At 35.0% G+C, this 26,745-nt stretch overlaps 1 protein-coding gene across 2 annotated transcripts in view; it reads left to right on the top strand.

Moving 5' to 3' along the window:
- SCFD1 (sec1 family domain containing 1) overlaps positions 1 to 26,745 on the top strand; it is a 134,221-nt gene that overhangs the window by 89,357 nt on the left and 18,119 nt on the right. Inside the window, exons 16-20 of one of the 2 annotated variants that reach the window (XM_079912934.1) lie at positions 1,887 to 1,957; positions 4,952 to 5,031; positions 14,444 to 14,506; positions 16,771 to 16,846; positions 24,747 to 24,800. In XM_079912934.1, the coding sequence (XP_079769060.1) occupies positions 1,887 to 1,957; positions 4,952 to 5,031; positions 14,444 to 14,506; positions 16,771 to 16,846; positions 24,747 to 24,800 (344 nt within the window). Of the gene's footprint in view, positions 1 to 1,886; positions 1,958 to 4,951; positions 5,032 to 14,443; positions 14,507 to 16,770; positions 16,847 to 24,746; positions 24,801 to 26,745 lie in introns of those variants that run through there. The other variant, XR_013827085.1, reaches the window with a different exon arrangement.

Below are 26,745 nucleotides of genomic sequence, written 5' to 3'. Positions count from 1 at the left end.
CACATATATATGTATTCCCTAACTCTGCCAACTGAGCAGGGCTAGGAGCAACAGTTCCCCAGTAGTAAAAATTTTAGCCTTATATATCCCACTTTCCACTAGGACTCATTGGAGTATGGTTGATTCCAGGGAGAGAAAGTACAAAATGAGCCTGAAACATTTTCTTGGGTCAGAAAGCAAGAAAAGTACTTAAAACATGATGGAACATGTCCAAAGGACCCAGACGTCAGCTTGAAGAGGCTATGCTCTGTGCTGCGGATATTAAAAGCACCAGCAGGAACCCACAGGCCCCTAAAACTCTGAGGGAGGGGAACCTGTCTCTCGTATCTTAGGAGCCATTGTTCCAAGAGCCTACAGCAAGCCCCGTTCCTCTTTTTCTTTTTGTCTTCTAACTGCTTCGTCATAATTGCAGGAAATACACAATGGAGCAGTGTACCTAAAGCCAAAGCTTTCTGGCTGGAGCACTAAAAAGGGAAGGCCAAGGAAACTGGAAAGTACCAGGGAGATTGCAAAAGGAAGGAGCTCAGGAAAGCAACCCCATAAAGTTGTTTATGAATTCCTGGGCTCACCTCTGAGTTGTACGTGCATGAATCTGATCCTAAACAGCATTCCAAAGACTGAGAGGTGAAGGACTAGATGACCTCCAAGTTCCTGTACTGGCTGCTGGGCAGTGGGACAGATCCCAGTAGCACGGCAAACATTTTAAAAATAGAATCCATGAGGGAAACGGCTCACAGAGGCTGGTAGGAGCTTTGGCCTGAACCCGTTGAGGCTAATTACCTGCTAAAACAAAAATATCAGCTTTCTCCTAGTATTTAAACAAAACCCTGAATCCAGTAACCTACTTCAGTATATCTAAAATACAATATTTATTTGTAAGCATGAGAATGTTGGAGAACCTGTCATTGATCTTTATTACCAGTCTTTGTCATATTTAGGGAGTAAGGATAATTTGAAGATAGAAAATCAATGGGTTATCAGTCAATATGTTTTGAAAAAATTATTCTTGTTTTTATTCTATAATAAAGTATAACAATTCTGAGTTCTTACGTATTGGGACACACTTTGAAGTGAGAATACATATTGGTATTTGTTGAATAGTGAAACTGAGTTACCCATGACCAGTGCCTATCACTTTGCATCGAAGTACACCCAGTACTGAGGGGAAAATAAAAGGATTCTCTGGACAGTCTCGGGCTTTGGATAATAGAAGTAGTAGCTCAAAGGATGCACTGCAAGCAAGAAATTTCTCTGAAATCTTTTGTTTTGTCTTAAAATTTCAGGCAGGTATAATCTGCATAATATAATGGTGTTTATTATACTATAGACATATGGTTTTTCCAAATCTTCATAGACCCTTCAGAAAGGGGAGAAACGTATATTTAGTGGCTCCAATTTCAAAAGTATGACCTTAGGCTCAGTTAGATGATTTTAGCCAGCAGGTTTTCATAACCCAGTACCTAACGGGACCATGCAACTTGTTTCCCAGGATAGTCCCATTTATATACCAGTTGTCCTTACATACTTATTACTAGCATCCCCCTTTTTATCTCAAAAGTGTACTATTTTAGAATTGTATGATTATCCTACCTATACCTTTTTGAGTTTAGATCTGAAACATAAATCACAACACTATAGACAGTTTGGAAGATAGAATAGAGATGCTTCCATAGCTTATCCCTGTAATCCCATAGTATTTAATCTTTTTCCGTATCTGTGTTTTACATGGTTGTAATTTAGTGCCTATAACGTTAAATCATTTGAATCAAGAACCTTAGTTTGTCTTGTCACATTTATGTATGCCTTGAGATTATAGTGTTGACTATAATACATAACAACCAGAATTATGAAAGTCTTTTTTTCCTTATCTATTTTCCCCTTTGTAGCAGGAACTCCAGAAGATAAAATGAGGCTGTTTCTTATCTATTACATAAGTGCACAGCAAGCACCTTCTGAGGTATGTCCTCTGTATGCAGTTATTGGGAGGAAGGGAGAATATGCGCTTGTTTCAGAAAATAGAAGTAAAAATCACTGTAACCAAGTAATTACTTCATTTCTTCCTTTAAAAGAAAAACAATTTCGTAAGGCTAGTTCTATTTACCGCTGAATATTATAGCAGTATTTACTGTCACCAAGAGAACTATTCACTCATGAAATATCTCACCACTTTTAAGTTGTTAGAATATGAACTGAATTCATGACCACAATTCTTATTTCTGGAAAATAACTATTCTAAACTAAGTTAACCAAGTTTGCTCTGCCTTTTGAAAGATTGATCTTATCATTTCTCATGATGTGATGATCCTAGAAGTTCCATTTCTTTGAGCTATAGCCACTAATACTTATTTTCCTTACAAGGAATTTCGCTTTAACCTAAAGTAAAAGTTTGGTAATATTTTGCTGTTGTTTTAAAACTAATGTCGAGGGACTTCCCTGGTGGCATAGTGGTTAAGAATCCGCCTGCCAGTGCAGGGGGATATGGGTTTGATTCCTGGCCCAGGAAGATCCCACGTGCCGCAGAGCAACTAAGCCCGTGCGCCACAACTACTGAGCCTATGCTCTAGAGCCCGCGAGCCACAACTACTGAGCCCTCAACTACTGAAGCCTGTGAACCTATAGCCTGTGCTCCACAAAAAGAGAAGCCACCACAGTGAGAAGCGCCCGCACCGCAATGAAGAGTAGCTCCCCTCACCACAACTAGAGAAAGCCCACGTGCAGCAATGAAGACCCAACACAGCCAAAAATAAACAAACAAATTTAAAAAAAAAAAAAAAAAAAAAAAACTAATGTCCATTATAGAATATAGAGAAGTCACTTGGAGGAAAATATCTAAATTTCCAAAAGTTATATAAATATTGTATCAATAATTTCCTAAGATTAAACTTCAGATTCACATCTATCATTTGATTCATATAAAAATAAAGTTGAGAGACTGTATTGCAGTAAAAAAGCTACTTTTTATATCAGAATAAATTTCTAAGAATGATTGGAAAATCTATCTTCCTTTCTAGATTTTTTTCTCACTGGAAGAGTAGATTGTGGGATATTTTGTTGTTTTCTTTTTCTTTAATAAGCCATCAATTGCTTTTGAGGAAAAAAATTTTTTTAAGTATGTAGAGGTAATACTGTGAAGGAAAACAGTGATTTTGCTATCAGTCTTGTTGCTGGGTTAGAGACCTGTTAACTCTTTCTAATGTTAACTTCGTATAATTTTACTGGATGAGCAACTAGCATAAGGAACTTGGGAATGACACCTAGAATGATATGGCTGTTGTAAACTCCTTTCCTTTGCTGGTAGCAATTATTTTTCTAATGTCAGTAGATTGTAAGCCTTCTTTTTGTTTGGCATGTTAAAACAGCAAAGTAAACCCAATATTTGCTTTAGATCAATTCTGCTTTATCCTAAGAATACATTTCTTGACTTTTATTTTAATTCAGTAAGGAAGTTCAGTAGTCCCCCCTTATCCAAGGGAGATATGTTCCAGGACCCCCAGTGGATGCCTGAAACCATGGAGAGTACCAAACTTCCCCCCCCACTACCATATATACTGTTTTTTTCTATACATACATACATACATACCTATGATAAAGTTTAATTTATAAATTAGGCACAGTAAGAGATTAACAACAACTAATAATAAATTAGAATAATTATAAAAATACGCTATAATAAAAGTTATGTGAATGTGGACTCTCTCTCTCAAAATATATTGTACTGTAGTCATCCTTCCTATGATGATGATGTGAGCTCATAAAATGCCTGCATGATGAGATGAAGTGAGGTGAATGACACAGGCATGGTGATGTAGCATTAGGCTACTATTGACCTTCTGACTGAAGGAGAATCATCTACTTCAGATGATCCTGTGTCCTCAAGCCATGATGGTGTCAATTGTTAGATGTCAGGAGCAGATGATGTCAATGGTTGGGGCAGGACTGATCAGGAAAGCACAAGTTTTCATCACACTACTCAAAACGGCACACAATATGAATTGTTTATTTCTGGGAATTTCCATTTAGTATTTTCAGACCTCAGTTGACCACAGCAACTGAAACCATGGAAAGCAAAACTGCTGAAGGGAGGGGATTACTGTATAGTTTTCTTTCTAGAAACATCTCTGTCATTAATGGGGGTGTTCCTTTAAGGGATTCTAATAGCCTATTTATATTTTCTTAGGAATATATGATTTTAAAACTTAATGCAGTTTCCCTTAATTTGACCACATTATTTTATTTCATTTATTTTTGGTAAGAATTATGTCTTTTCATAAGTTTAAGTGGTCATTAAGTGGCTTGACGCCAATTTTGACTACTGATGTAATAGCCCCCAAAATGCAAAGTAGTGAACATCTCTGATTTGATGGTGAGCTTAAAATTTTCTTTCTTTTAAATTTTTAAAATGGAGTCACTGTGATGATAGGCTCCCGTGACATATCTGAATTCAACTAGACTTTACTCATCAGGAAATAAAAAAAGAATAAGAAAGAAAACTATTTAAAAAGTGTAGGACACCTGCTGTTCAGTTAATAAATTTGGACCTCTGCAGTGAATATGAGATGGGATAACCTGAATCTGCAGGTCCCCTAAGTCAACGTCATTCCCCTCATGTTTCCAATTTTGGAATATTCTTGATCAAGCCAGATCTTTCATTTAATGCTTATCCTAAGGACAAGCAATCTGTGTCAACAGTGGAGGAAAAACTGTGTTGGGCTTACTGAGGGATGACAAAATACTGTACTTTATAGGTGATTTGGGAGCCTATCAAAGGTAATTTTCATTATACATGATTTTTATCTCATGCTCATTTGGGTACTCCCTTAAGATACCACTCCACTCTACTTAGGTGCTCATGCCTTTAGTCTAACTTTCTGATTAATCCAATGATAACAAACAAAATGGTCTCTTTCATGAAAGTAAAAGTTTTTGTCATATGATTCTTTTCTTATTTCAGGCTGATTTGGAGCAATACAAAAAAGCTTTAACTGATGCTGGATGCAACCTTAATCCCTTACAATATATCAAACAGTGGAAGTAAGTTTTATTTTATTCTTCAGTTCTTACCATTTAAGAGAGTACAATGGAAGTTGAGTTCCCAAGAAAATGGGAATGTTACTAAGAAAACTGAACAGTGCCTTGGTATTTTTTTTTTATTCAATGGCATAAATATTTCCTTATCTCCCCCACCCTTTCCACAACTTTATATAAAATAGTGATGCCTTTCTTTCCTAGACATATTTTTTCCTATATTTTCTTCAAAGATGTGAGATGAGAAAGTCAAAGACTGAAATGTTGTGTGTCAAATGTCTCAAAAACATTTTTTAAATGTTTTAATTTCACTAATAATCAGAGAAATGCAGATTAATATAATGCAAAGATTTCGAAAATATTGTGCCAAGGATCCAGGAAAATTAACTGATGCATTTATACTCTACTATTAGAAATATAAACTGTCAAAATTTTACTGGCTGGCATAAAAAGTTTTTTAAAAGAATAGCTTTGCCCTAGCACTTCTCTTAAGAATTAATCTCGAAGAAGAAATTGGAGTTGTAAAATCTTAGAAGCGATTGTAATAATCAAATTTTGAAAATCAACCTGAATGTCAAGGATTGAAATTATGTCATTTCCACAGGAATGCAACTGAGTCATTAAAAATCATGTTGTGGACGACTTACTCTAATGACCATTGAGAAATGGCCATGTTATGTTACAAAGTGAAATATAGTTTACTGTTCAATGATTTGTTTGATAAATAACTTCCTTTGTCTCAGTGACTAGGGACTCTTCTAGACATTAAGAATACAATAGTGGAGGGCTTCCCTGGTGGCGCAGTGGTTGAGAGTCCACCTGCCAATGCAGGGGACACTGGTTCGTGCCCCGGTCTGGGAAGATGCCGCGGAGCGGCTGTGCCCGTGAGCCATGGCCACTGAGCCTGCACGTCCGGAGCCTGTTGCTCCGCAACAGGAGAGGCCACAACAGTGAGAGGCCCGCGTACCGCAAAAAAAAAAAAAAAAAAAAAAAAGAATACAATAGTGGGGCTTCCCTGGTGTCGCAGTGGTTAAGAATCCGCCTGCCAATGCATGGGACACAGGTTCGAGCCCTGGCCCGGGAAGATCCCACATGCTGCGGAGCAACTAAGCCCATGCGCCACAACTACTGAGCCTGCGCTCTAGAGCTCACGTGCCACAACTACTGAGCCCACGTGCCACAACTATTGAAGCCTGTGTGCCTAGAGCCCGTGGTCTGCAACAAGAGAAGCCACTGCAATGAGCAGCCCGTGCCCCGCAACAAAGAGTATCCCCTGCTCGCCACAACCAGAGAAAGCCCATGCACAGCAACAAAGACCCAACGCAGCCAAAAATAAAAATAAATAAATAAAATTTATTTTAAAAAGAATACAATAGTAAACATGGTATGGAAGGCTCCTACTTTCACTGAATTTACATTTGTGTTGAGGGAACAATAAGTCAACAAATAAGCAAACAAATGAACAGAGTTCTGTTAAACCATATTCACCATATTAAGTGATATAAAGAAAATAAAACTGATAAGATCTTAATTTGTTGAGGTATTAGCTAAATTTGTTGAGGAGATCAGGATAAGCCTCTGGGTAGGTAACACTTGAGCCAAAACTTAGATGACATTTTTTACATTACGATCCCTATTATCTAACCATTTATCCATCCATTTGTGTGTGTGTGTGTGTGTATGGACATACACATATATACATATAACTGCATAGCTAAAATTCTGTTCACTTAAATGCTAGTAGTGGGTAACTCTGAGTAGTAGAATTTTTTTCCTTTTGGGTTCTTTTCTTTATTTCCAAATTTTCTACAACAGTATATTCAGATTATTTCTTAAAATAATTTTTTTTAAGACTAGAGGATGGAATATGCTTCTGATCTCAAGTGTATCAAAAAAATATGCATAGAAGAGAAATATACCAAGTTGTTAACAGGTGTATCGCTGAGTTATGATTGCATTTTATTATCTATATTTCTGTTTGGTTTTTTTCCAATTTGCTTTTATTTCACTGTTTTCTTTTTTTTGGAATTTTATTTTTTATACAGCAGGTCCTTATTAGTTATCTATTTTTTACATATTAGTATATATATGTCAATCCCAATCTCCCAATTCATCCCACCACCACCACAACCCCCCTCCACTTTCCCCCTTTGGTGTCCATACGTTTGTTCTCTACATCTGTGTCTCTGTTTCTACCCTGCAAACCAGTTCATCTGTACCATTTTTCTAGGTTCCATATATGCGTTAATACACGATATTTGTTTTTCTCTTTCTGACTTCACTCTGTATGACAGTCTCTAGATCCATCCACGTCTCTGCAAATAACTCAATTTCGTTCCTTTTATGGCTGAGTAATATTACATTGTATATATGAACCACATCTTTATCCATTCGTCTGTCAGTGGACATGTAGGTTGCTTCCATGACCTGGCTATTGTAAATAGTGCTGCAATGAACATTGGGGTGCATGTGTCTTTTTGAATTATGATTTTATCTGGGTATATGCCCAGTAGTGGGATTGCTGGGCCATATGGTAATTCTATTTTTTTTTTTTATTTATTTATTTTTGCTTTTTTTTTTCTTTTTGCGGTACGCGGGCCTCTCACTGTTGTGGCCTCTCCTGTTGCGGAGCACAGGCTCCGGACGCGCAGGCTCAGCGGCCATGGCTCACGCTCCTAGCGACTCCGCGGCATGTGGGATCTTCCTGGACCGGGGCACGAACCTGTGTCCCCTGCATTGGCAGGCAGACTCTCAACCACTGCGCCACCAGGGAAGCCCCTGTTTTAGTTTTTTAAGGAACCTCCATACTGTTCTCCATAGTGGCTGTATCAATTTACATTCCCACCAACAGTGCAGTAGGGTTCCCTTTTCTCCACACCCTCTCCAGCATTTATTGTTTGTAGACTTTTTGATGATGGCCATTCTAACTGGTGTGAGGTGGTACCTCATTGTAGTTTTGATTTGCATTTCTCTAATAGTGATGTTGACCAGCTTTTCATGTGCTTCCGGCAATCTCTATGTCTTCTCTGGAGAAATGTCTATTTAGGTCTTCTGCCCATTTTTTGATTGGGTCGTTTGTTTTTTTTAATATAGAGCTGCATGAGCTGTTTATATATTTTAGAGATTAATCCATTGTCTGTTGATTCTTTTGCAAATATTTTCTCCCATTCTGAGGGTTGTCTTTTCGTCTTGTTTGTAGTTTCCTTTGCTTTGCAAAAGCTTTTAAGTTTCATTAGGTCCCATTTTTTAATTTTTGTTTTTATTTCCATTACTCTAGGAGATGGATCTGAAAAGATCTTGCTGTGATTTATGTCAAAGAGTGTTCGTCTTCCTATGTTTTCCTCTAAGAGTTTTATAGTGTCCGGTCTTATATTTAGGTCTCTAATCATTTTGAGTTTATTTTTGTGTATGGTGTTAGGGAGTGTTCTAATTTCATTCTTTTACATGTAGCTGTCCATTTTTCCCAGCACCACTTATTGAAGAGACTGTCTTTTCTACATTGTATATCCTTGCCTCCTTTGTCATAGATTAGTTGACCATAGGTGCATGGGTTTACCTCTGGGCTTTCTATCCTGTTGCATTGATCTATATTTCTGTTTTTGTGCCAGTACCATATTGTCTTGATTACTGTAGCTTTGTAGTATAGTCTGAAGTCAGGGAGTCGGATTTCTCCAGCTCCGTTTTTTTCCCTCAGGACTGCTTTGGCTATTCGGGGTCTTTTGTGTCTCCATACAAATTTTAAGATTTTTTGTTCTAGTTCTGTAAAAAATGCCACTGGTAATTTGATAGGGACTGTTTTGAATCTGTAGATTGCTTTAGGTAGTATAGTCATTTTCACAGTATTGATTATTCTAATCCAAGAACATGGTATATCTCCATCTCTTTGTGTCATCTTTCATTTCTTTCATCAGTGTCTTATGGTCTTCTGAGTACAGGTCTTTTACCTCCTTAGGTAGGTTTATTCCTAGGTATTTTATTCTTTTTTTGCAGTGGTGAATGGAATTATTTCCTTATTTCTCTTTGTGATCTTTCATTGTTAGTGCATAGGAATGCAAGAGATTTCTGTGCATTAATTTTGTATCCTGCAACTTTACCAGATTCATTGATTAGCTCCTGTAGTTTTCTTGTGCCATCTTTAGGATTATCTATGTGTAGTATCATGTCATCTGCAAACAGTGACAGTTTTACTTCTTCTTTTCCAATTTATATTCCTTTTATTTCTTTTTCTTCTTTGATTGCCATGGCTAAAACTTCCTAAATTATGTTGAATAATAGTGGTGAGAGTGGGCACCCTTGTCTTGTTCCTGATCTTAGAGGAAATGCTTTCAGTTTCTCACCATTGAGAATGATGTTGGCTGTGGGTTTGTCATATATGGCTTTTATTATGTTGAGGTAGATTCCCTCTATGTCCACTTTCTGGAGAGCTTTTATCATAAATCAGTGTTGAATTTTGTCAAAAGCTTTTCTGCATCTCTTGAGATCATATGGCTTTTCTCCTTCAATTTATTAATATGTTGTATCACATTGATTGATTTGCATATATTGAAGAATCCTTGCATCCTTGGGATAAATCCCACTTGACCATGGTGTATCATCCTTTTAATGTGTTGTTGGATTCTGTTTGCAAGTATTTTGTTGAGGATTTTTGCGTCTATATTCATCAGTGATATAGGTCTGTAATTTTCTTTTTTGTAGTATCTTTGTCTGGTTTTGGTATCAGGTTGATGGTGGCCTCATAGAATGAGTTTGGAAGTGTTCCCTCCTCTGCAATTTTTGGAAAGTTTGAGAAGGATGGGTGTTAGCTCTTCTCTAAATGTTTGATAGAATTCCCTGTGAAGCCATCTGGTCCTGGACTTTCGTTTGTTGGAAAATTTTTAATCACACTTTCAATTTCATTACTTGTGATTGGTCTGTTCATATTTTCTATTTCTTCCTGGTTCAGTCTTGGAAGGTTATACCTTTCTAAGAATTTTCCATTTCTTCCAGGTTGTCCATTTTATTGTAATAGACTTGCTTGTAGTAGTCTCTTATGATGCTTTGTATTTCTGCAGTGTCCATTGTAACTTCTCCTTTTTCATTTCTAATTTTATTGATTTGAGTCCTCTCCCTCTTTTTCTTGATGAGTGGCTAAAGGTTTATCAATTTTGTTTATCTTCTCAAACAACCAGCTTTTAGTTTTATTGATTTTTGCTCTTGTTTTCTTTGTTTCTATTTCTTTGTTTCTATTTATTTCTGCTCTGATCTTTATGATTTCTTTCCTTCTACTAACTTTGGGTTTTGTTTGTTCTTTCTCTAGTTCCTTTAAGTATAAGGTTAGATTATTTATTTGAGATTTTTCTTGTTTTTTGAGGTAGGCTTGTATTGCTATAAACTTCCCTCTTAGAACTGCTTTTGTTGCAGTCCATAGGTTTTTCATCATCATGTTTTTGTTGTAATTTGTCTCTAGGTATTTTTTGATTTCCTTTTTGATATCTTCAGTGATCTCCTGGTTATTTAATAGCGTACTGTTTAGCCTCCATGTGTTTGTGTTTTTTATGGTTTTTTCCCTGTAATTGATTTCTAATCTCATAGCATTGTGGTCAGAAAAGATCCTTTATATGATTTCAATTTTCTTATATTTACCAAGGCTTGATTTGTGACCCAAGAGGTTATCTATCTTGTCGAATGTTCCATGTGCCCTTGAGAAGAAAGTGTAATCTGCTGTTTTTGGGTGGAATGTTCTATAAATATCAATTAAATCTATCTGGTCTATTGTGTCATTTAAAGCTTGTGTTTCCTTATTAATTTTCTGTCTGGATGATCTGTCCATTGGTGTAAGAGAGCTATTAAAGTCCCCCACTATTATTGTGTTACTATTGTGTTACTATCAGTTTCCTCTTTTATAGCTGTCAGCAGTTGTCTTATGTATTGAGGTGCTCCTGTGTTGGGTGCATGTATATTTATAATTGTTATATCTTCTTCTTGGATTGATCCCTTGATCACTGTGTAGTGTCCTTCTTTGCTTCTTGTAATAGTCTTTATTTTAAAGTCTATTTTGTCTGATATGAGAATTGCTACTCCAGCTTTCTTTTGATTTCCATTTTCATAGAATATCTTTTTCTATTACCTCACTTTCAGTCTGTTATGTGTCCCTAGGTCTGAAGTGGGTCTCTTGTAGATAGCATATATATGGGTCTTGTTTCTGTATCCATTCAGCGAGCCTGTGTCTTTTGGTTGGAGCATTTAATCCATTCATGTTTAAGGTAATTATCAATATGTATGTTCCTATTACCATTTTCTTAATTGTTATGGGTTTGTTTTTGTAGGTTCTTTTCTTCGCTTGTGTTTCCCACTTAGAGAAGTTCCTTCATCATTTGTTATAGAGCTGGTTTGGTGCTGCAGAATTCTCTTACCTTTTGCTTGTCTGTAAAGCTTTTGATTTCTCCGTTGAATCTGAATGAGATCCTTGCTGGGTAGAGTAATCTTGGTTGTAGGTTCTTCCCTTTCATCACTTTAAATATATCATGCTACTCCCTTCTTGCTTGTAGAGTTTCTGCTGAGAAATCAGCTGTTAACCGTATGGGAGTTCCCTTGTATGTTATTTGTCATTTTTCCCTTGTTGCTTTCAATAATTTTTCTTTGTCTTTAATTTTTGTCAATTTGATTACTATGTGTCTTGGCGTGTTTCTCCTTGGGTTTATCCTGTATGGGACTCTCTGTGCTTCCTGGACTTGGGTGGCTATTTCCTTTCCCATGTTACGGAAGTTTTTGACTATAATCTCTTCAAATATTTTCTCGGGTCCTTTCTCTCTTCTCCTTCTGGGACCCCTATAACATGAAAGTTGTTACGTTTAATGTTGTACCAGAGGTCTCTTAGGCTGTCTTCATTTCTTTTCGTTCTTTTTTCTTTATTCTCTTCCACAGCAGTGAATTCCACCATTCTGTCTTCCAGGTCACTTATCTGTTCTTCTGCCTCAGTTATTCTGCTATTGATTCCTTCTAGTGTAGTTTTCATTTCAGTTATTTTGTTGTTCATCTCTGTTTGTTTTTTAATTCTTCTAGGTCTTTGTTCTTTAATTCTTCTAGGTCTTTGTTAAACATTTCTTGCATCTTCTTGATCTTTGCCTCCATTCTTTTCCTGAGGTCCTGGATCATCTTCATCATCATTTATTCTGAATTTTTGTTCTGGAAGGTTGCCTATCTCCACTTCATTTAGTTGTTTTTCTGGGGTTTTATCTTGTTCTTTCATCTGGTACATAGTCCTCTGTGTTTTCATTTTGTCTATCTTTCTGTGAATGTGGTTTTCATTCCACAGGCTGCAGAATTGTAGTTCTTCTTGCTTCTGCTGTCTGCCCTCTTCACTGTGTTCTTACGATAAGAAAAAAGTAGACAACAAACCTTAGTTTAACAAAAGAAACCGAAAACTGTCTTTTCTAATTTTTATAACATATACACTTAAATATTTGGCTGTGTCGTATATGTCATTGTGTTTTACATTATGATTTATGTGGAACTCCCTAATCAAATATTTGGTGTTAAAAGAGGAAAGGCAGTCTTGGGCATTATTTTACATGGTTACAAAGTATTCAATATATAATTTCTAATTTGTAACATTCTTTCTAATTATAAGGGTTATATCAGTTTATTGAAGAAAATTTTAGGAAAGTCAGAAAGGTATAAGGAAAGTAAAAATTTACCTGTAGTCTCCCCATTCAGAGTCTACCGTAAACCGTATTGTTTATCCTTCTATATGCATATTACATATTTATATTTTTAATCAGGAAATCATTGTTATAGATGCAGTTTGTATTCTAGAGTTCCAATTCCTTTCATTATTCCAGTTTTTCATCGTCTTAAATACAGCTGACCCTAGAACAACTTGGGGGTTAGGGACGCCAACCCTCTGCACAGTTACAAATTAAAGTATTACTTTATAGTGGGCTGGCCCTCTGTATCCCTGGTTCCACATCCATGGATTCAACCAACCACAGATCATGTAGTACTGTAGTATTTATTGATACAAATATGAGTATAAGTGGACCTGCATAGTTCAAACCCATGTTGCTCAAGGTTCCAGCTGTAGTCTCCAATGGTAGTATTTAGTGTTTCCATGATATTCAGCCATATAAATGTAATATTCTTTATTTAACCCTTTATTACTTAGAGATAGTTAGATACATATTATTTATATTTAGATACTACTATTTCTGGTGAAAAATAAATTTTTGTTAAAGACAAAAATTCCAGCCTACTGCTGAAAACAGCTGATTCAAATCCTGCTTTCAGAACAAAATTGTGATTTTTGTGTTTGGGATTTCTCTAATGGTATCAGCAAATTTTGTCCAGGTTGAAATAGAATATTTAAGCATTTCATCTTCCACATCTTAGTGATTCCCATTCTTTTTTTACTCTCATAATGTTTTCTTGTATTTAGGTAGGGTTTTTTTCCATTTACAAAAGCATTTGGAATGATAAGGAATTATAAAACAATATTGATTCACATAAAAATGTTTATGGCATGCTATTATTAAAATGTTATAGAACAGTATGTACAATATGATACTAATTTTGTTTTTAAAGTATATATGTTGTGTATGCATATGTTCAAAGATTAGAAGAATATATGCCGAAATCCTAACAGTGGTTACTTCTTAGTGGTAGGGTTCTTCTGGGAGCATTCTGTTTTCTGGATTCTCTACAGTGAACATATTCCCAGAAGGAAAATATTTTTTAAAACATAGCTAAGTGCCATATTTTTGCAGAGCCGTCAAGAATTCTATAGTTTAGTTAAAGACATTCTAGACATTCATTTAGAAAGATTTGAAAATAAATGACTATATGCAATTCAGTATAAAAGTGTATATGTAACTATAAGGAAATATCATTGAGCAGTAGAATTAGAATAGTGTTAATGAAGAAAGTGGTGGTTTTGAGCTGAATCTTAAAAGGAAATGTACAGTTTTTTATTGGAGAAGACAGTGAGTTTATACCCTCAAAGGACAGCATCCCAAAGGCATGTGTCTGGGAATGAGAGAATATAGAAATGTGGAGAATAGTAAAGAGACTAAACTTAATCAGTATGTGATTGTTCTTTTAAAACAGAAAGTCTCTGTTTCATGTTAATGATCAGATATTTAAAAAAGAAAAGAGAAATCCTGAAGTTTGGGGAACTAATGCATTTGTGTTTTTTAAAGAATTTCACTGTTTTAGTACCAGTTGCTCTCTACTTGAACATTATTTTTCATGGTTACAAATTATATAGTCAATGTTTGTATAATTGTTTCAGTGTTAATTTTACTGAAACACTGTATTAGTTGAAAAATTTCTTTTCAAAAACTGCATAGTAAAACTTATGGTTAGTCAGTAGATATTTTAATGCCATGATACTAAATGTTAGCTCAAATAATCAGTGTTTAAATACAACTTTCTTATGTCATAGGGCTTTTGCCAAGATGGCTTCAGCTCCTACCAGCTATGGCAACACTACCACTAAACCAATGGGGTAAGTATTTTTAATAATTCTGATTGAATAAGTCTGGTACTCCAGACCATAATTGGACTTTTGTGCCTTAAAAACACAGTGTGACACTTTGGATACAGAAAGTTTTCATTGTGATACAGAACAAATGTCAGCATGCCTTTAGTTTCCATAGGTAGTTTAAATTCTGTATTTTACCTGGTATGGCTTTGTATGCTTCCTTGTTCTTAAAACATTATGTTTGGGCTTCCCTGGTGGCACAGTGGTTGAGAGTCTGCCTGCCGATGCAGGGGACATGGGTTTGTGCCCCAGTCCGGGAAGGTCCCACATGCCGCGGAGCGGCTAGGCCCGTGAGCCATGGCCGCTGAGCCTGCGCGTCCGGAGCCTGTGCTCCACAATGGGAGAGGCCACAACAGTGAGAGGCCCGCGTACCAAAAAAAAAAAAAAAAAAAAAAAATTATGTTTTTCATTTTCAGAAGATACATGAAGTTTAAAAACTGTTTTTATATCAATGTTGATAATATAGACTTGAAGCTAGACACTCAAGACCTAGCTTCAAGATGGAACTAGGCATACTGCTAAATGATAGAGAGGAAATCCTCAGGGCTGGGTATGACTTCTGACTTCAGAAAATCCTGTACAGTATGTGTGGTTTTCAGGGGAGCTAAACAAAGTGATTCTAACTGCTGTTTTCCATACCATACTAGCTTCAAAATTCCTAGCTTATTTTTTGGAGCTTAGAACAAAAGCATGAAACTGGAGGAAAACCGGTTTACCTACCCCGAGCTGCCAGTTTTAATGAAACAGTTTCCAAAAAGTAAAAGTACTTGGCCTAAGGCAGGGCCTTGTAAGCGCTTGGCAAAATGAATCCATTTGGCCTCACCTTCAGACAGTGCTGTGCAGGTGAGCCCACTAACTCCCTGAGAGTTACCTGGTACCTGGGAATTGCCTCACAACTGTCCACTCCAACAGAGATTACTTTCTTTTGTTTTTGTTAAAGAAATGATTTCCATCCTGTCCATCTCTTCATTTCAGAGGGGAGTAGGACAAGATAGGAAAAATGAAAATATATTTGGAAAATTACTCTCATGCATTTAATGAAACAGACTTTCCAGTTCTTTGTCTTAAAATCTTGCTGAATCTTAAAAGCCTATTAGATTTCTTATGGATTTTGTAGTTGAGGATTTTAATAAAATGTGTTATAAGAAAACCTTGGATGATTTGAAGGCTTTCCCTAGCCTTTTTTTTAAAATTAATTTTTATTGGAATATAGTGCTTTACAATGTGTTAGTTTCTGCTGTGCAGCAAAGTGAATCAATTATACATATACATATATCCTCTCTTTTTTGGATCTCCTTCCAATTTAGGTCACCACAGAGCATTGAGTAGAGTTCCCTGTGCTAAACAGTAGGTTCTCGTTAGTATCTCCCTAGCCTTCTAATATCAAAATGCAAGATTACCATTCTGTCCCACAAAGCATCCTTTGATTCCATGTGAGAGACTTTTTGAACCACAAATATAAAACCAATATGGCAAGTCATTTGTGTTATTTTTGTTGTTAAAAATTCAGACACTAAACAGTCTTGTGAGTTGAGGTAGAATTCATCAAGTATGTTGTGCTTCACATTTTTATATGATAGGTTTTGTGTATGAGGGGAGAAAGCATACAATTGCAGGATTAGGTCTAGCAGCTATGATATAGAGAACACAGTAACTTTTGACCTATTCGTAATACTTATAGACATATATGTTTTGAATATGCCAGTGTGTTTTGAACTCCTAAAGTGAGTCATCTGAATTACTATCTTTTTTTAATTGAAGTATCGTTGATTTACAATACTGTGTTAATTTTTGCTGTACAGCAAAGTGATTCAGTTATACATACATACACATTTTTTAATACTCTAGATTACTGTCTTTAATTTATTGTTTTAACATTAAGACAATCAGGAAAGCAAGGAATTCTCTTCAGTTAATAATTTGCTTAAATACTATAGCTAAGGCTTAGCAATTAAAATGTTTATATTGAGGGCAGCTCTCAATTTTTATATTTTATTAATATCGACTAGTCAGAAAGTTTTATTACTGTTTTATTACTGTTTTATTGTTAAATAAAATTGTGGCAGTGATGTCCATGGAAGCAGAAATTCTCAGGTCACTTCTGTTTAGTAAAAACAAAGGTGGTAGGCTCATAGAGCATCAGCATATATTGTATAATCAGACAAGTATTCTGTCTGTAACTGGAGAGATAATTTGTACTTAGTGCAGTCCTCTTCTTTTGCACCTAGTCTCTTATCACGAGTCATGAATACAGGATCACAATTTGTGATGGAAGGAGTGAAGAACCTGGTATTGAAACAGCAAGTAAGTACAATTGTTAGAAAACACACTGGTAACTTTTGAATATAAATGTTGGCAGGTTGATTGCTCAGATAGAGCAGCTTCTACATATATTCAAGTACAAATATTAGGAATAAAATAAAATCAAGGCATCCTTTACTGGTATATTTAAGGATGTGAGGGTGTTTTACAGGTATAGTTCACAACTCTGTAATTTTATGCTTTTTTTTTTAATTCGCTAATTGGACTTTACTGACATTTTGATTTCCTTTAACTATTATCAGGTTTGTGAAAGTATATTAATTGAAAAAAAAAGAACTTAACCTTAGAATAATGAACTGTTACAAAAATGCATATCATTTAAGTTTTGACATATATTAGGAGAATATTAATAAACTAATAGCCTTAATAGTTTAAAAGCCTGTGTAAATTAAAATAAAAATATTTTAAGTAGAATATATGTTTTGAAATAATGTAACTATAGCTTGATTTCATACTTCATTTTGGAATAACAGTCTTAGTTTTAAATATAAGACTTTTTTTAATGACTTTTGTATTTTTGTTGTTTTCCTGTTATTCTTATATATAGATATTTCTGCTTCAGAGTCATCATTAATTGATTTGGTTTCAAACTGGACTTGTTTTTAACTTTTTGTTATGGAAATTTTCAAATACACGTTAGTATGTCAAATACTCCTGAGCCCTTCACCAAGCTTCAATACTCAACATCGTGCCATTCTTGTTTCATCTTCCCCACTTATATTTTTTTATTTGATTTATTTTTAACTGGGATATTTTAAGGCAAATCTGAGATATAATATTTCACACATAAATACTACAGTTTGTAGTGAGAAGGATTTTAAAGGCCAAATTAAGAAAAGAAACAGTTAATTATCTGTTATTCAGATCTGAATATTAAGTGTTTACTTACTTGTTTTCAGAATAAACTAGATCTTTTGTTTCTCTGAACTTCTTCCACACCTTTTATCTTTCTTATGATGTTTACCTGTGGTATTTTGTATTAACATTATTTATATTTTACTTCTTTTTTTCCCAGTTTTATTGAGATACAATTGATATATATTGTTTTACTTATTGATGGCAAAGAATTTTTTTCCCCATCTTTGAATTTTCCATAGCAGTTTGAAGAAAGTAGGTATTCAATTTTTGTTTGAATAAGTGAATAAGATTTTATTGTAAAAAAACATGTAGTGTTAATAAAGAACAGTGAAAAATCCTAATTTGCTGTCTTTAACTAAAAGGCTGATTACTTCCTAACTTTCCTTCAGAGAGATTCCAGATTGCTTTATTTCCTAAGTACTTGGGAAGAATTTTTAGCTTCATTATCACTCTTAGGAATTATTTTCAGTCCTTCCCATTCTGTCTCTCTTCTGGTAAGAGGCTACTACTAAATACTTAATCCACTTTTTTACTGGTTCATGGTACTTTCCTGAGTCAGTTTATCTTTGCTCTCTTAGACTACTGAAGGTGAAGAGACATAAAAATAGGAGGTTGGGCACATTAGTGACCAACATACTGTACTTACAGTTTAACCTAGCACCTGTTAAAGAAAAAATTACTCATGACACTCATTAAAGTACAGTAAGGCAGACTTTATTCAGGGGGACCATTGAGAAAGATGTTGGGACCATCACAATGGAGTTTTGAAGTCTGGAAGAGAGATTGGGCTTAAGTACAAATACAAAAGTGGGAATTTATAGCCAAGGAGCAGGGTGTAGGGAATCAGTGGTTGGAAAATTACCAAGAGGAAATATCAGGGATAAAGGGGGATCCTGGCCAAACCAACCTAACAGGATTCTTGCTGAAGGCAGGCTAGTGTGATTGGACATCACCTGGGAGGTGGTAGAAGGTGAGGAACCCGATGAGATACCGAGGGTGTTTAGATACCGAGGATGGAGGTGCTGGCTATAAACTGACTTTAGCAGGATTCTTTCTAAAATTGGACAATGCAGAGATGGACACAGAAGTCCACAGGTCGAGGCCCAGTTGAAAAAGTTCAAAGAGCCTGAGTAGAATCTCGTCTAGGAGAGAACCTTTGTCATAGCACTCTATTCATTATCAACTATGGACAAGATGATTTCATATGTGAGACAAAGGGGGAACCACCAGTTTCTAAGACTACGTCTGCCTTTTGCTAGATAGACTGGCTATTGTATAACTACGTATAGTTAAATTTAGTTTTAAGGAAAAGTACATATTTTACTTAACATGTCACTGTTAGAAGGAAATCCCAGTAGTAAGATTCCCTAAACAAAGGAATCCTTGTCACAAATAACTGATAGCATTGAGCAATTACAGGCTTTAATCTTTATTTATTTATGACTGCGTTGGGTCTCCGTTGCTGCGTGCAGCCTTTCTCTAGTTGTGGCGAGCGGGGGCTACTCTTCGTTGTGGTGTGCGGGCTCCTCATTGCGGTGACTTCTCTTTGTTGCAGAGCACGGGCTCTAGGCACACGGGCTTCAGTAGTCGTGGCACGTGGGCTCAGTAGTTGTGGCACACAGGCCCTAGAGCACAGGCCCAGTAGTTGTGGCGCCTGGGCTTAGTTGCTCCACGGCATGTGGGATCTTCCCGGACCAGAGCTCGAACCCATGTCCCCTGCATTAGCAGGCGGATTCTTAACCACTGTGCCACCAGGGAAGTCCTTGTAATCTTTTAAATGATCAAATTTACTTTTTGAACTTATTACCTTAGTGTCACATGATATACATCCCCAAATGATGCCTGTAAGAAGGGTCTAAAGTGATCGACTTAAATATTTTATTGTGCTAACACAACAGTGTGTTTTATTTAAAGTTAAGTTTATAAAATATAAAACAGATTATCCTCTGTGACCTCAAATCCTTTTGCTTTTCTTAACATTGCAAATAACATACTGCTTTGATATAGGCAGTTTCTCACTTACAGAAGTAAAATTTGAAATGACTGGTGGTTACCTCTTTCTATATCACATTTCTATCACCGCTGCTAAGAGAGCCAGGCCAGTTTTTTAAACAAATGTTAATAAGACTTTTTAGGAAATATTTATTGATTTGGGGGACACTGGTTACTGATTGGGGGATAGTGGTTCATTATATATTGTGAAGTAAAAATAAAAGTCATTATAAAACAGTAAATTCAATATGATCTTTTTGTTTTTGTTTAAAAAAAGAAAAAAAATAGAAGATACTCAAGGATATATAACTAGGTTTTAAATGTTAGTTTTTCTAGGTGAGAGTATTCACCTCTGATTAATTCCATATGATAAATTATTAGACTTCAATTATGGAATCAAAAGAGTGAACATTTCTAATTGTTCTTAGTAAATGTTACCAATGTTGCTGTCCAGAAAAGTTGTACCGATTTGCAGTGATTTACAGCACCTGTTTCTCTATATCCCGCCCAAACTTGGACCTGTGTGTATGTGTATGTGTGTAATCTTTGTAAATTTAATACTTTTAAAAAGTCTCTTGTTCTAGAAATATTTAAACTCATAGAAAGCCATTTTTAAAGTTACACAGTCCTAACGTTCTAAAATTTAGAGGAACTGCTACAGGTAGATATAGGGCAGGTTGGGAACTGAAAAAAAATGTCAGAGAAGAGACTGGAAAAGATGAATTCTTTGTTTCACACTTGTAAAATTCTGTTTAATTTATGCCTCTTAAGTCTCTAAGTATTTGTTTCGATTTTTTATCTGAATAAACATTTTAAGCTATAAAAACATTAGATAGAATAGGATGTCTTGTCATGTCCAGTTTTCTAGGTCACTTATAAGAGCCTTTTATACTTTTTTGTTTCTTGGGCAGCATAAGTTTTATGTATCACAAGTATTAGCTATCACATAAAACCATTTGAATGATATTCGCAGATTTGAAATATACTTATGTGAGGATAATTGTACAAGAACGTGATGATGAATAATGTAGTACTAAGTTGCATAATTTAAAAGTCTTCTATTTCACTTTCTTTGGCTTGTTTGCTTAAATAATCACTCTTTTAAAAATGAATTAACAACAAATAAATTGCAAGCAGTGGAATTCAGTAGATTAAAAAAGACTTAAAAGATATATCACCTAATTGCAATACATAGCCCTTATTAACATTATAATTTGAACAGTGAAACTGTAAGAAATAAATTTATGGAGCAGGAAAATTTTGATACTGACTAGATATTGAGCTGTATTAAAAATATTTGCTGATTATTTTAGGTGCAATAGTAGTGTTATAGGGGTTTTTTTTTCTTTTAGGAGTTCTTATATTGTGGAGATATATATACTGGAATATTTATTGCTAAAATGATTTGATACTGGGAACTTGTTTTAAAACAGCCTAGGGAGTGGGGAGTGAGAGTATAAATAAAATAAGAATTTGCCATGAGTTGATAATTGTTGAACCTGAATGATGGAAATTGATGTGTTTTATTGGGTCCAGGTAATCCTGTTTCTTGATTTTATTGCCATTAATATGCTATGGTTTGGGGAAAAAATACCACTTTATATATTTTATTCTTTCCTCATCTGTAAGATGTGGATGTTGGATTCACTCTGTAGATCCCTTCTGATTTATAATTTTTAAATTTTGGAAATAGATGATCCATCCTATTCCCCTTCCTCCTATCTGCTTCACTGACAACTTTCCAACATCCGCATACTCCATCTTATTCTTTACTTGGCTAATACAGTCTTCCAGATAAGTATTCTCTTCAAGAAAGTACACATACTGCTTTTCATTCTTCAGAACTTTGATAATCAAGACAGCAGCGACTCTTGTCCCAACTTCACTGCCTAGTTCATCGTCAGAGTATCATCCCAAATCCAAGGCTACCCAGGGTAGGGCAGGGGCGGCGGGGTCGGGGGGGGAGTTGGAAATAGTCACCATAGACCAGATGGCAATACAGGGCAACAAGTGGCTAATCCTAGGAGAATTAGAGGGGAAAAATGTTTTTAACTGTTTTGGATATAGGCCTGTATTATGTTTTTTAGATTGTCTGTTTTTTAATTTCTTTGCATATTTTATTTTAATTTTGTTTTTAAGCAATTATGCCATCAGAGACAAAAATTAACATTGTTTTTATTTAAACTTTTCCAGTGACTAAAATCATAAAACGTGACTATGGTCATAAAACTATTAAGGATTTCTAGAAATTAATTTCTCACTGTATTTTTTTTCTCCCAGTAATATTTCTAGTTCATATATTTGAAATTTGAACATCTTGGAAATAGTGATCCTTAATTTAGGATATTCACATGTATGGGATTCTGTCTCTCAAATCTAAATAGATATAGAGGCTTTCTACTAATAAAAATTTAGTTAGTAACCTAGACAATAATATTTTTCATTTTATTTCTGAAACAGTTTCTAAAAACAATGAAATATATGCTTGGGAATTTTTAAAATAATGGGCTTTCATTTGATTAAATTTCATTTATACCTCTGTTATTGAGGTACACAATTTTTTTGTGTCTTTAAAGATGAGTGAACAGACCATTTGTTGAGTGAAGAAAATTGTATGGTTTTGTTCTGCTGTTTTCTCTCTGTTAGCTGCCACAGTTCAGTTTTTTCAATTAGTAGAACTTAGTTATCTTAGATATAAATTATTATCAATATAAAATTCATTTTAAAATGATTAACTTAAGTCTTCGTATAGGCCAGATAGAGCATTAGTTGATGACAGAGCTCTCAGAAGTTGTTTCCTGAAGTACTCTTTCTTAGGCCTTTAAAGACATTATGTATTTCCTTTATCATTCTCTACACTGCAAGTTTTCCTTAATGTGTGACAATGTGTGAATTATTGTGTGGTGTGGCACTGGTAGATGACTCTTTTGGTGTTATCTGTTTGTAAAGACCAAACAAAAACATAAAGAATCGTCTCTGGGCTGTTAAACTTCTGAACTGTACTGCTAGAAAGAAATTTTTCTCGTGTTATTTAATGACCTATTCACTAGCAGGCTTATCTTCAGATACAGCAGAGATATGAAATGCCAAGAAAAATTTAACTACCTTTTAGAAAAATCTTATTTTTATACTAAATGAAATATTCAAATTTCCAGTTATTTTCACAAATACAATAAAAGTAATATGACTCATATGGCTTTATCAATTATATAAAATCTTTTCTGAACTTTTCTCCATTGCACATATCTAATACCATAGTACAATTCAGAGAGCTAAACGGAGAATTCAAAGCAAATAGAGGGGCTTCCCTGGTGACGCAGTGGTTTAGAGTCCGCCTGCCGATGCAGGGGATACGGGTTCGTGCCCCGGTCCGGAAAGATCCCACATGCCGCGGAGCGGCTGGGCCCGTGAGCCATGGCCGCTGAGCCTGCGTGTCCGGAGCCTGTGCTCCACAACGGGAGAGGCCACAACAGAGGCCCGCGCACTGCAAAAAAAAAAAAAAAAAAAAAAAATGTAAATAGAGAAATGGATATAAAATTAATTTTAGTAAAATATTATAATTTATAATGTTGCCTTGCTCCAGAATTCTTTTTATTGTTCCTGTTATGTTGCAAAGTACTTCATCTTTTGTTGGTGTTACTTAGAACAAATTTGTAACTGTAGTTTTTTCTTTTGAAAGCATTTTTATAGATTTAAATCTGTACCCAGTTATTCTTTAGAGAAAGTTATGGTTTAGACTTACATTCTTAAGTGAACAAACTCAAGTTTATTTGAACCAAAACTTAAAAGGTAAAATTTTGAGCTCTCTTTTTCAAATTCTAAATAGAATTCAGGAAGTACATTCAGTCAGCTTGAACATTTGGTGCTTGTGTTTATATTAAGAAGTTCCTGGCCAACAAAAATATCAGAGAATAATGAAATAACTTTAATTTTACTTGCCTAAGATTATCTTGAAAGATTTTTACTTGCCGATCTAGAGAAAGGAAAAGGAAAAAGAAATGCGTATTTTCTGCCTGGGCAAAGCAGCATTTTCCTTAGTGATGGTCCATTTTAGTAACAATAAAATGTTTTATGACCTACAGAAAGTAAAACTTGTAAAATAGTAATGTGTTATCTACAGTTATTTGAATAATGAGATTTAATGTTGCCTCTGTTGTATGAAATCTCTAAGATACAAAACTATTCTTTCCAGAATATTCTGTACAGTTCACAAAGGAAATATCAGTTCAAAGTGGGCAGAATACCATCCCAGTAGGAAGGTACTTTGAATAGGCATAATAGTCACTTAGTAAATTTTCTGTACCCAATGTGTTGTTACGTTCAAAATAATGGTTAAAATGGTCAGATTGAAACATAGCAATAGTATTTCATATCCCCATGCATGTAAGCATGTCAAGGGGCAATCTTCTGTCAACACCAGTGTTATACATTTTATGTTCAAAGTGGAATGTGTTTTGTAAGAAGATAATATAGTATGTCATTGAAAATTTGGAATTTATCCCAGGCAAAATTAAAGCGGTCAGTAAAGTTGTGTGTGCATCCATTTCCCCATTTTTTCAAAGAACACAAGTATCTTATTGGCTAGAAGAATATACATTAGAAATGAAAAAACTCTGTTAGGTCATTTAATCTCATATATTTCTGCAAACTTAAAGTACTATTTTTTAAATAAATCTGCAGAAAGGAAATGAAAAAAAGGGGGTGGGGATTCTTACTCAATTAAAAGCTTACAATTACGGGTGTTAAAAAGCAGACATCCAACAAAGTAAAAAGCCCAAATATGTATTTGTACTAAAACCTGGATACACCTACACATTTTTAAAAATTACGTTTTTTCTATGGAACCTTGAATAATGCCAAGGGTATTTACAACTATGACACCATTCACAGAATACTTAATCTTCGAATGTGTTTAATTGAAAGGTAAGCATACTGAACTATAGAATGATTAGGTTGTTTTGCTACTAGAGAAGAATTTTGGTTTGTTATTTCTTCTAATATTTAACAAAATACTCACTGATCTCTTCCACAGAATCTACCTGTTACTCGTATTTTAGACAATCTCATGGAGATGAAGTCAAACCCTGTGAGTAGCATATAACACTGTACTTGTAAGTTCTTGAACATACCAGACTATATACAAAAAGTGATAAACTCAGAGTTTGTTGTGGGCTTAATCACAGCAGACTACATGCTGGAAAGGAAAGAGTCCATGTTCTCAAACAGCCTTTTTTAGCCATTATCACAGATAAATGGGAATTGGTTTCTCAGCTGCTACATCACTCTGGCCAGCTTTCATCCAAAGTAAATGTAGATTATATCCTATATATGTCCTAAGGAGCAAGTTTCTATAAATAAAAAAGAACTAGTGAGCATCAGTTGGTGTACTATAAAGAGTACCAGATCAGTTTAATTTTATGAAATTAAATTAGGAGAGGAGTGCATAGTAAAAATTTTAAGTGCATGTATTCAGATGGCACCAAGTTCTTTGGGGCTGAAAGGTAAATTGAGAGAGAAATTGTTTGATGAAGAGCTAAATGGGTAAATAAATATGAGCATTTACTTAAAGAATGGGTATTCAAGCTATCTGTTTATAATTCAAGAAAGGAATGCAAAAATCATCACAATCTGTTTCATAAAAGAGCCCATCCTGTTACTGTGGCAACTAGAAATAGAGTGGTTATCTGGAATAGAGAAAAGCCGCATGATCAAAACCCTCATCTGGGTTGATCTGAATCACTATAGACTTGGCATCAAGACTTAGGATACCAGGCTGAGAGAGAGAGTGAGAACAGAATCTTCAGTTAAATATGTCATTATTTTGTAATTGTTAAAACATTATTATAACATTAAAGGAAATTAACAAAAACAAATTTTAAAATCTGTCCATGTGAAAACAAAGATATAGTGTTATAAAAAAGCCCAAAAAGGGGCAATTACAGTTATGAAAGGAATGAGAGAATTGTCTATAATGATAAGCTAAAAAGGATTGGATTCTTCTATCTGGGAATCAATATAGAGAAAGTGGTATACAATGTAGTAAAAATAGATTTATTACTACATCCTAGAATATATGAAGAAGGAATGCTTCTTGAAAAGCCTGAGAGAAGTATGATTTATGATTAATTGTCTTATAGACTACTACTTCATAATAGGCAGTAAATTTCTGGAAGATATTACCCCAAACAATAATAAAGATTAAAAATATAAACAAATGCAAACCTTTAGACACCATATCCACAAGGGGTTAGGCAAGTTCAGGATATTTTGTTGCTGTCCCTAATCTAGAAGTCGAGATGATGGATAAGGACAGTAATAATGATAATAGCTAACATTTATTGTGCATTTCTTTAGCCAGGAACCAGTCAAAACATTTTTCATATAGCTCATTTAATCCTCATTCGAACCTTCTAAGAAAAATACTATTTTTTTAAATTATTCTCATTTTATAGATGAAGAAACTGTGGCACAATTAACTTGCCCAAGGACACACAGCTAATAAATGGCAGAGCTGAACAGGCCACATTTTTCACCACTGTGCTATATTGATTAGGGCAAGAGCCATGCCCTTCGTAGAATCATAGAACTTTAGAGTTTAATGAAACTGTAGAATCTTAACTGTGAAGGAGAGGAAACCAAGAGATATTGTGACGTTTCCCAAGGCACACTATTTTTAATAACAGAATTGGAACCAAATACCCACTACTTCTGAATTCCTGCCTACTACTCATTCCAGCATATACACACCTTCCACATATCTGTCATAGACATACAGATGGCTAAATTATAGGTCTTATGTTTCTCCAAGTTCTGTAAGTTCATTTATCAGTTCTATTGACTTGGACTTTATAACTGAAGGCACATTACTACAGACAGATATTTTTTAATTAATTATAAAAAGTAAAATTTTTCAGCTTTGAAAGCATTTTTTCATCCATCTGCTAGATGAGACAGATGCCTGCTTCCTCTCTTATCCCTGTCTTGTTCCCATATTGACAAATTGATTTGGAGGCTTTGAAGAGATTAACAAA

Source organism: Stenella coeruleoalba (genome assembly GCF_951394435.1).
Source record: "Stenella coeruleoalba genome assembly, chromosome: 2".
In the NCBI taxonomy this organism is placed as follows: Eukaryota; Metazoa; Chordata; class Mammalia; order Artiodactyla; family Delphinidae; genus Stenella; species Stenella coeruleoalba.
Note: the sequence above shows the minus strand (reverse complement) of the source record. Positions and strands in the feature narration are given on the sequence as shown.